General features: G+C 44.3%; 1 protein-coding gene and 1 pseudogene across 1 annotated transcript; both read right to left on the minus strand.

Moving 5' to 3' along the window:
- Window positions 1–1,400: 1,400 nt before the first annotated feature.
- LOC127214996 (sperm motility kinase Z) lies at window positions 1,401–4,286 on the minus strand. The gene is made up of 2 exons (XM_051175302.1): window positions 4,274–4,286; window positions 1,401–2,941 (listed from the first exon to the last, which is right to left on the minus strand). Exons 1-2 carry the CDS (start codon window positions 4,284–4,286, stop codon window positions 1,437–1,439), a joined length of 1,518 nt encoding a protein of 505 aa, XP_051031259.1. The 3' UTR covers window positions 1,401–1,436.
- A 6,173-nt stretch (window positions 4,287–10,459) lies between these two features.
- Window positions 10,460–10,936, minus strand: LOC127215045 (60S ribosomal protein L29-like; annotated as a pseudogene).
- Between the last annotated feature and the right edge of the window lie 552 nt (window positions 10,937–11,488).

Below are 11,488 nucleotides of genomic sequence, written 5' to 3' on the forward strand. Positions count from 1 at the left end.
CTTCTCATTTCCACTGCAGGCACTTTTACGTCATGGGACAAACAATAGCTAACTCTGTTGCAAATAGACACAGACCTTCTAGTTTTTTTCAGAGGCAATAATTTTACTCTGGCTGTTTTGCTCCTGCTTTTTCCTCTTGTTTATGAGTTGAGGGATCAGCCCATTCTCAAATACTAAGAATTATAAGACACTTTGAAACAAATATGCTTAGTTCTGAAGTTTAAGAGACTATACTTCAGGCTATGCTGGGTAGGTTTTGATTAGTGTGACATAAGCTAGGTCATCTAGAAAGAGGGAACCATGTTGAGGAAATTCCTCCATCAGATACCCAGTAGGGAAGTCTGTGAGGGCATTTTGTTGTTTAATGATGAATTTAGAGGGCACAGCCACTGTGGGTAATATTGCCACTGGACAGATTGTCACGCAGGGTATAAGGCAAGGAGCTGAACATGATCAAGGGATCAAGTCTGCAAATTACATTCTTCTATGGTATCTGTTTCAATTCCTGCCCACAGGTTCCTTCTCTATTTGAGTTCCAACTTTGGATTTCTTCAATGATGGACTGTGATTGGGACATGTGAGCAAAACAGACAGACAAACAAAAAACAAAAACAAAAACAAAAAGATCCTGCACCCTCACCCCATTACTTATGGCCAGTGTTTTATCACAGCTATAGAAAGCAAATTAAGACAGAATATTGTGGGGTATTGCTGTGTCAGAACTGACCAGGCTGGTTTGCAGAGGATTGTGGAAATGGTTGCAACCTTACACTGAAAAGCCATTGTTCTCAAAGCTTACAGGATGTCCTGTGGGGCACAACAGAGAAGGATGCTGATAGAATTCAAACAATGGAGGCCTGGATGCTGATGTCTGAAAGAGAAGCAGGGTTAAAGGGATTGGAGAACAGCTGATGTGTGGCACTGTGAGAGGCTAGGAGAAGCTACTGTTGAAGATGCAGCCTCATTGTAATGCAGACCCCAGGATAATGGAGATCTCAGGACCGTGGGATGACCACCCAAAACAGAGAGTAACAAGTGTGCCTTGAGTCAGGTTGACCTGACAAGACATGTGTGCTGTAGATGCCACAGGAACCCAGAGGAGTGGTCCAAGACCTTTGGATCCCAGAAGATCCTTAGTTCTGGGCTTGGGATACTGAGCTACAGTTTCTGATTTACACTAGACTTTGGTTTTTATTTTATTTGATTATACTATGTCCTGGCTCTTTCCTCTTGGAATGAGAAAGTATTTAAGTTGTTTTTTGTTTTATGGGAGTCCACATCCCACAGTATCTAGATATAACCTACCAACTGGTTGCACACCATAGAGTAAAATTAACTGTCTATATACAAGGACATAAGTAAAAGCATAGATAAAAGCAAATATAGAAACATACCTAGACCATGCCTTGAACTTCTTGTCATCTTACGGTATCCCCTCACTTTTGGGGGTACACCTTCCTCGGACACTTTTTGTGAGATGAGATGCAGCAGCATAGTCTGAGAATGCACGCCCTAATCCTCTTCCTCCATCTTTCGAAGCCCCTGGGTGTCAAGGAGCTTGAGCTTGAAGTCCTGCTTTGTTCCTGGCCACTTAAGGTCTTTTCTGACTGGGAGCTCGTGGAAAAGCTGGTATCATCAGTATCCGTCTCAATGTTTCTTGGGAAGTAAATACACGGGGCAGTCATAGAGCGTTTGTGACCTCTGCTCTGGCTGGGTATCTTCTTGGATAGGCCAGGTACATTCGTCCCCCTCCTTTGTCTTAGATGAGGGATTCCAGAGGATGAGACTAATATCTGAAGGGAAGGTTCACTGGCCCTCCTCTTTGGTGGCAGGGGAAATATGTCAGGGTCTTCAATAGAAGGGAAAGGTGTTGCCCCTGGGTTCATTAATTTTAAGTGGGCATTAATGCCATCATCCTGGCATGCCTGACATTTCAGTAGGTTGTATGCAGCCATTGTTTCATTGAACTTCCTGTGTATTAAAGATTCTCTTACATCCTGAGCATCAAACCCAATGTTTTCCATGGCTGCTACAATTTCAGGGTCTGGGAAGCTGATGACATTTTTGAAACGAATTGTAAACATCTGTTCCCCTTTCTGAAGCCATGGGTGACCAATGAGGTCCCAGACAGTTGGCCTCTGTCTCGCATTCATTGTTAGCAATAGGCTAATCATGCTCCTCAGTTCTCTGGAAAGCTGATAGGGGATGTCATACCTCCCTTTCAGAACTTGTTCCCTAAGTTCTGACAAAGTGTCCCCTCCAAATGGGACAATCCCTGTCACCATATAATATAAGAGTACCCCCAAGGTCCAGATATCTACTTTGGGGCCATCATAAGGGATGCCAAGGAAAACTTCTGGAGGAATGAATTGGAAGGCTCCACACAACCTTTCCAACTTTTGCCCAGGCCTGAATCTGGCACCTAGGCCAAAGTCAATAATTTTCACCTTCCCCTGCTCATCCACTATCACATTGTCAGGTTTTAGGTCTCTATGAACGATGCCTTCATCGTGGCAGTAGCCTATGGCACTAAGCAGTTGAACAAATATGCTTCTAGCCTCATCTTCCTTCAGGCATCCAGCCTTCCGGATGTAATTAAATAGCTGTTCTCCCTTAGCCACCTCCATAATTAAATAAACGTTCTGTTCTGTTTCTATCACCTGCAGGAGGGAAACGATGTTAGGATGGCTGAGAATCTTCATGATGTCAACTTCGGACGTTTTCTGCTCACACCATTTCTCCTGCTTCAGCAGAGCTTTCACAGCGACTGTAATGCCTGTGAGACGATGCTGGGCCAGCATGACCTTGGCAGAGCCACCCTGGCCTAAGGCCTTCAGGATGGTGTACTGCCTGGTGAACACCTCTTCGTCAAAGATGCTGGGCACTGTGCTGGGCTCTGAGGACTCCTCACTGTCACTGGACAAGGTTGCTAGCAATGTTGCTGTCAAAAAAAGGGGTGGGGAGGAAAAGAGATATGGAGGGATGTACAGAGACACAAGGAATGAAAGCCACACAGCCTGGGCGAATAAAGTGAAAGGATAAAGTGAACACCCCACAAAGACACACAGACAAAACCCAAACTCCACACCCAAACCAAGACCTAACCCATAGTCCAGCGAAGTCAAACGGTCACAGGTCAGGAATGTTCTTGATGTTATTCAAAAAGCTGAAACAGGGAGTAGGGAATAGGGAAGGAAATGAATGGTATAAGAATGATTGAAAAAAAATATACAAAATGAAACAAATTCTAAAACCAATAGCCCAAAACCAAAGAGCAACTACTTATACTACCAATCAAAGACATCTAAGAAAAGGCAGAACTCCTGAAGAAATCAAAACAGAAACAGCACACAAAAATCTACTAAGTAAACTGAGGCAGACATGCAAAAGTAAATATCAAACCAAACAGACAAGAAGTATTAGAAAATCAAAACTAGTCACATTTAAGTTCCACAGGTTGAGTATACTACTATAATCTGTGAATATTTTTTAAAAGTAAAAGTTTAAAGAAAACCAAAATAAATTAAAATTTAAAATAGAACAAAAATTCAAGACAGAAAAAGGAACAATAAGAATATAAGCAGGAAAATAAGTAAATAAAATTAAAAATAGAAAACAAAGTATCCAGGAGCTAGAGCCTCCTTCAGTAAAGAATTTGTCTTGCAAGCATGATGTCCTGAGTTTAATTCAAAGTATTGCTCCTCACCACAAAAATAAAAACAAAAGAATCACCCACCCAAAATAGGTCCAGTGTCAGTAGCTTTAATCTCAGTATATAGGAGACAAAGGCATATTCCAGAGGCTCCTTGGCCAACCAGCCTAGCTTAAGTGGCAAAATACAGGCCAGTGAATGACTCTGCTTCGGAAATTAAGGCTATCAAAATACCTTTAGTAAGTCACTGAAGGTTGAGCTCTGGCCTTCACCAGTAGGCACACAGAATAGGCAGATGAACTTACACCCACTCACACACAGTCACACAGTCTTTCACACATAGTACACATAGTCACACAGACACACACACTGCACACGTACTACACACAAACACTCACGACCTCACTAGAGATGAGACAATCACACAGGTATAAACTCCACACCACCTCTCTAGACCCACAGAAAACCAGGGCATTTATATCTACTGGATGGACTCTCTCACAATGGCTCATGAGGTCACAGAAGGACATGGCTGTGTAAAACTCTCAGGAACAGAAAGAGCACAAATGCTTCTGGCTCAGGTGGGCTCTTTAGAGTAACTTTAGGCTTTTTAGAAATTACAGTTGGACACCATGTCGGAGGACCATTCACACACACACTGCTATCAGCACTGCTAAGTGCCCTACTGCTGCTATACTAAAGGGCCATGTGCAGATTCCCGGAGTACAGAGGAGCCAGGTACTGGATGGTGTCCTAGTATCCTTTCTGTTCCTGCGATAAAATACCCTGACAAAAAAGTAACATGGCAGGGAAGCTAGTCTATTTTGATGTACAATTCTTGGTTATAGTCCATTGTTGTGGGGAAATCTAGGCAGGAACCTGAAATCATTTGTTCCATCGCATCCACAGTCAAGAGCAGAGAGAAATGAATTCCCACATGCTAGCTTGATTTCTTCTGTTTGATTTGATATCTACTCTCCCACAGTCACTGATGGCTTGTGTGGTTTTGGGGGGGTGGGGGAGAGCAGGCAGACTTGATGTCTTACAATAGGGGAGAAGTGCTGTGTATTTGTGTGTGTGTGGGTGTGTGTGTGTGGGTGTGGGTGCTCAAGGTCTCCTATCCAGCACTGTATATGAAGCATGAAGGACACAGCATATGATACCTGGCAGTACATGTGCGCATAGTCTCAGGACTACTCTCTGGCTCAAGCCAACACCCTGAAGTTTTTCTGGGCAAGTGGGAAGGACCATTGTGTGTGAACTTGCACGGTAGGCTGGAAGGCTAGAGCAGCAGAGGGTGAGTCTAGTAGTGCCTGAGGCTAGTACTTTATGAGGAAGAAGAGGCTTCCTAAATAGGCTGGTGAGCAGTCACTAATGCTGGCACTGTATGAGGGACATGGATGGTGTGGCAAGGGTGAAGCCAACCAGGCCTGTAACCTAATAGTGCATGTGAGGTCATGGCAGGAGCAGTGAACAAATAATCAGTAAAATGTTGGCTAAGTGCCAGGGCTGTGTCCATCAGGGCACGTTATGAAAGTGTGTTTGGAACTGTGTGGGTCAAGTGGTCCAGATACATGGCAGTGAGTGTATGCTTTGAGGCTATGTTTAGCAGGTTGGGATTAATACCACTGGTGGTGGGGGCACTGCTGGATACCTAACACAAAATGTGGGCTTGGAGGGGTCCCGGAGGACCTGATATGTAGCAGTGTTTGTAGAGCTGCAGGGGTGTTGGGCAGGGCCTGGTGAAAACAGGACATGGGTGGTGTCTTGTGACATGGCCTGCATGGTGGTTTGAGTGAGAATCCCCAACAGGCTCACTGGTTTGAATACTTGGTCCCCAGTGGGTGACTGTCGAGATGTGTTAGGAGGTGTGATGGTATTGGAAGAGATGCCATCAAAGGCTGGTGTGATTCCCAATGTGCCTGCTCTTTGGTTTCTCTTTGTGGATCACGAGGTGAACTCTTAGTTACCCCAACCTCCTAGCTTAGTGCCTCTGCTCCACCATCATAAACTTTAAAACTGGGAACTGCAAGCTAAATTCTGTGATTTATAATTTGCCTTGGTCATGGTGTTTTGTCATAGCAATAGAAAAGTAACTAAGGCAACCCGATACAGAGCACTTCAGGTAGGATAGACGAGAAGAGGGACCGTTTGCACTTACAAACAGGGTGTGCCTGGCCAGCATTAACAGTGGAATGTCCAGCATAGCTTGATAAAACATATAGCATGTTAGGTCAGTGTATGGAGGCTCTCTTGCAGGGCCCTGTGTTTACTACGGGAAGTAGTAACCTTGACTTGAAACAGCAGTGTATGCGATGCCTTAGGAGGGATTGAGTCTTCAGGGCAACCCTATTCCTAGCAGTGTAAGTACAAGTCTGGTGGTAGGGTGTCTGGCAGGGCCTGATCTAGAGAAGTTTATATGGTGTGGAAGAAATGGGGGTCAGCCTAGTATAGCATGAAACCTAACAGTATGTGACGGAACAGTGAGAGAAGACATGCCAGCACATATTAACTGAGAATCAGACCCTGCCCAGTGCCCTCCCCTACATTCACTCACATAACACGACTTATCAGGACCTGCTGGATTATAATCCTGCCACTTCATGTAAAACACTAAGTATCGGTCCCTACTGGCCACCACACCCCTTTCACCTCTCTACTTAGGCTATGGAGTACCAAGACCTGATGCTACCCTAAACTCCCTGCCAGTACTGTAAGGTATGAGACCTACTGTACGCTGTTGTGATTTGGGTCCTATTAGACCCCTTCCTCATCCTACCTACTGGTCTGGGTATCAGGCCCTACTGTACACATTCCCCTCACTATTTCTGTCCAGAAACACACAACTGTATTTCAAGATAGGCATCGCCGCAGTGGATACCCTTCCACCCTTATTGCCACCCTAAACTACTAGTAGGGGACATCTCGCTGCCACACAACTCACATGCCCAGGAGCCTGTCTTCTTAGTGGTTCTCAACCTGTGGGTGGAGACCCCTTTGGGGTGGCATATTAGTTATTTACATTATGATTCAAATTCATTGCTACAGTTATGAAGTAGCAATGAAAATAATTATATATTTGGAGTCACCACAACATGAGGAATTGTATTAAAGATCACAGCATTAGATAAAAGGCCCTTCTTGATTTCTAACCACAACCCCACATACACTGCTAGGGATCAGCCAGTGATGGACATATTACTATTACACATTGCCCCCAGATTCTACACCGCTGTGTGTCTGGCCCCTTTCTCCCATACAGTGATAGGGACTAGATCTTGGGCACCCACCCTTTTACCATCCCACATATATTTCTAGTTTCAGGTCATTCTGGACATCTTTTCCCCATTAAATTTCTCAGTATCAAATTTCCTAAGTTATCAGACTCTGTGGGACACCCACCACCACCAGAGCTAACCCCCGCACTGCTAGTTATATTATCAGACCCTACTGGGCCTCCCAGCTTAGATGTTCACATACACTGCCATGCACCAGTTCCTGATGGAGAGCACTCTCCTTCCACGTACGTGCTAGGTGTCAGGCCATACTTGATGCTTTCCCATCATCCTCCCCCGGAGAATACTGTTTGGCTATGATGATATGGGATTAGTAATTTCACACTGTCTCTGCCTGAGGTTCCACAGTACAGGGGCTATAGGCACAGGTTGGGGTGTTAAGCTAAAATCATAATTTATTATATTACAGCCCTTTTATTGCAGAATATTGATAATTTTACATAGTTGCTATAGGGTTTCCCTGCAGGTGTCAAACAGAAAAGCAAAGAAGTGGGAGTGAAAACCTGGTTCACACTGACTTTGTCAGCCTGGATCTGACTTTGGGGAGTCTAATGCCGCTGTTCATTGTCAGCATATTTAAAACACAGTACAGTTTGGAGAAGGTTTCCAGAAAACAGTCCAATTCCAGGTGACAATAAAGCTTAAGGTGTGACTACTTAGAAACTCTTTTACAAAGTGTGACCATGAGGGTTGGATCTATATCTAAGAGTCCTAGAATCTAGTGTCTTCTCTGACTGACAGCATAGAGGTCAATGAGTCGTAAAGTACATGGGGCATCTTCCCTAAGGATGGGTAAAAATGGTCCAGCAAAGGCAGAGTGAGACAATGGGATATTTGAGTGTGATCTGCCTCTGTAGCAAAGGTAGGTGAGATTTGTCTCCACAGACAGCAAAAAGGTCACCAAGTCATTAACAAAATCCACTCCCAGCCTTCTGGGACGGAAAACATGTAATTTATCTTCTCCATTGAGAATACTCCCCCATGTGTTTAGCATTTCTGGTTTTTCTAGTGATCTGTGGGTACAAAGACCTTTGTTCCCCAATAGTTGCTTAATTTTTGTATGTGTACAAACTGTGTGCTCACCCGTGGAATCCAGAGATTGACGTCCAGTGTCCACCACTCTCAATCCAGTATGACCACTTCAATCACTCCCTACCCTATTTTTTAAGACAGGCCCTTACTATCTTCGAGACAGTTACCCTGACCTAGAGGAACATATTTTGCTCAGTTTGGGTCCTCATGGTTGCACAAACACTTTTTCAGCTGGCCACCTCCTCATGCCTATCTTTCAAAAACAATAAATAAATTTAGCCATTATTTCCACAGTCTCTTACATATTCTGAGAGACATTAATCACTGTGCTGACAATAAACATGGCATTTTGGAAGCATTATCATTTTGGAGCATGATGGGAAATTTGTGGAAATCTGATAAGAGAAAAGAAAACATTTATTTTCCATAGGTAAGAGATACTTCCTTTTGCTTTTTATTGCTGTGAGTTCAAATCATGTGTGGATCTGACCCACCAGTGGCTCAAACAGGGAAACAGGAAACATACCACCCAGTTAGGACCACTACTCTAGTATGTTTATAGGATGTTGAGTTAATATATGTGGAATCTATGGCTTTAGCCCACAATGACACATAATAAATTGATTCATCTATTTTAAATGCCAACACAAAATAATAGCAATCCATTTGGATTATTTTATTCAAAAAAGCAGGAGATATGTATCAGAGGAAGTGTGCTTGGCTAGGCCAGGTGCTGAGTCCATCCCCAGTATCACAAAAACCACAAAAATACTTTACAACTAACTCTTCATATCTAGACACCAGATCAGTCTACCTGCCATCTTCAAGTATTTTTGCAATGTTAACATTTTAGCACTATATTTTAAGCTAAATATTCAAAAAATGGCTGATATGGTTGAGTAGCTGTTGGCTCACTGAAAGGATGCAATAAAAAAATAGTGCTTACAGTCTGTTAACTGTACAAGACCTCTTCTTGTCTTGATATGCAATGTCAATGCCCAGGACTAAGGATCACCATCATTCAGGGCCAGCCTGGTCTATTTATTAAATTCTATGCCAAGGTTAGGGAAAGCTGCCTTTGATATTGTTTGGGGAGTTTATGTTATCCGTGCAAGCCTGGAGGTTTCTAAAGTCCGTCTTCTACTGTCGCACTATCTTCTGCTAATATCGAGAAAATGCCTTCTGAGCTTTTACAGAAAAGGCCACATTTGGAAGCAACACCCACACAATGAATGTTAACACAGTCTCTATCTCTGTACTACAAGATTGTGCTAGCGGAAGGCATAGCTGGACATTAATAATCACTCCTGGCTAGGCTGGCATTAAACCAGCACCCAGTGGCTGTCACAACAAAACACCAGTTACCCGAGCCTCATTAAGTTCCCAGGCTTAGTGAAAAATACAACAGGGCTGGGGTCACTGGGAAGTGACCGATTTCCAATGAGCTGCACAAAGTCAGTCCATACAGGCACTTCATGCTATGAACAGAACTGCCCAGATGGAAGGGGCTGGCATGAGAGTACTGAGCTGGGGCGAGGGGCTGGGCTGGGCAGGGCGAGGGGCCGGACTTGGAGGAGTGGGGTGGGGCCGGGTTGGGGAGGCAGAGCATTCTCAGCTGGTGCTGGTTCTGCTGACTTCCACAGACAGTCCTTTGGTCCCACGTCACAGGAGCGTGCGCCCTCCTCACCAACGGTCCCACTGGCCTTCGCTAACGGCAGAGCTCAGACAACTGTAGACTCCTCTGCCTCTTACCACAGGAGCCAGCTCAGGAGCGTCTTTCTGGTGGCCGGCTTAAGTGTGAGGCAGTGCACAGAAGCTCATGTGTCCCTAGGGTGTCACAGTGGGCCCATGCAGAGCCGGTGAAGATGCCGCGCAGGGCCAGGCTGATGCTGTTGAAATTTCATAGAACAGGTGAATGTTTTCACTGTTGAGTTGGTCGATGTAGGACAGTCACAGAAACACTTGTGGTCATTGGGTATGCTTAGCTTCGACGGTGGTTTAGTTTGTAAATATTTGAAAATTGGTCTGTACCATGTGATAAGCATGTCCAACTTAACTAAGCTGAGAAAAATGTAGAAAACTAAATTAACCTGGATAGATTCCCACTAAAATTGCTTTTCTTGTGTATCATGCGGTAGTTCTGTTAGGAGGAAGGGTCATTTGGGTATTTAAGGGAAAAAAAAAACCTGTTTTTTTGGGCTGTTTGTATAAAAACAACTCACAAAGTGTTTTATTTACTAGAGGGATACCAGTTATAAAGGCAAAGTTAGTAAATGTTTGAGTCATCAATATATAATTATAGCTCATAGGAAAATATGCTTTCTTAAATGACCATTATAAAATACTGAATCTTTTTTTTTTAAACATGTTGCCTCAAGTTTATTTGTAAAAACAGCGTAGGGCACAGGTCATCTGCAGATAGTGTGTAGTGTAGATGTGTCACACTGTCCATCTGACTTCACAGTGGCAGAAACCTTTTCTATGGGGCCTTGGTGCCTTTGGGAGCCTGAGCTGGAGCTGCAGCCTGGGCCTTAGATGGAGCCGAGGCTTCTGCCTTGGTTTGAACCTTGGGCTTTGGTTGGCAGAGCCTACCACCCTTGACCATGTAGTTTCTAATCTTCTTCCTTAGGTGTGAGCGATGAAAGCCAGCCGGCTGAGTTTGCAGCCGGGGCCCTTTGACATCTTGGGTTTTACCACCTTGGCTTCACAAGAGCCTTGATGGCCTCTGCGCGTGCACTCATTGCCTTGGCATTGTTTGCCTGCATCTTCTTCAGGCCTTTTTTGTTGTGTTTCTTGGCAAAGTGCATGTTCCTCAGGAACTTGGGGTCAACCCCCTTTAAGAGAGTCCTATCTTTGCGATCGGGGTTTATTGATGCCATTTCTGTGCCATTTCCGGGACTGGTTGTGTGTGGTGTGGTTCTTGGACTTGGCCATGTCTGAACGGTATCCGGCGGTACCCGAATCCCCTGGGACCGGAAGAGAAAGAGACAATACTGAATCGTTTGACAGTTCCTTCCAAGTGTGGAGAATCCATCTTATAATAGAATATATATATGGTTATATATGCACACATGTATCCGTGTGTGTGTGTGTGTGTGTGTGTGTGTGTGTTTTACGTGTTAATAAATATACTGGGCATACATCCCTAGACTCTACCTCTAAACCAGCAGCCATGCCCTACTGTGAACAAATTAATCAGGGATGAGAGAAAATTCTAGCTTAGCTCTTTGCATCTTCCATTGAGTGCAGGTCAGTGAGTGAGTCATCAACAAAGGTTTGAGGAGACTGGAGTACTGAGACCACAGGAGTAAATGGTGAGAAGGATGCTGAGTACACAGACATCCACATATAGGTCACCTTCCACTTGCAAACTCTGCTAATTTTTTTTATATTGTTGTTGACAGTAGAAAGCCGGCTGACTGTGGAGGACGGAGTTCCGTAAGAACAGCAGTGTCCAGTAACGAGGTGTAGCAACACCAGCTCCAACATTCACTGTCTGATCTGGCAA

This window comes from Phodopus roborovskii, unplaced genomic scaffold (assembly GCF_943737965.1).
Source record: "Phodopus roborovskii unplaced genomic scaffold, PHOROB, whole genome shotgun sequence".
Lineage (NCBI taxonomy): Eukaryota > Metazoa > Chordata > Mammalia > Rodentia > Cricetidae > Phodopus > Phodopus roborovskii.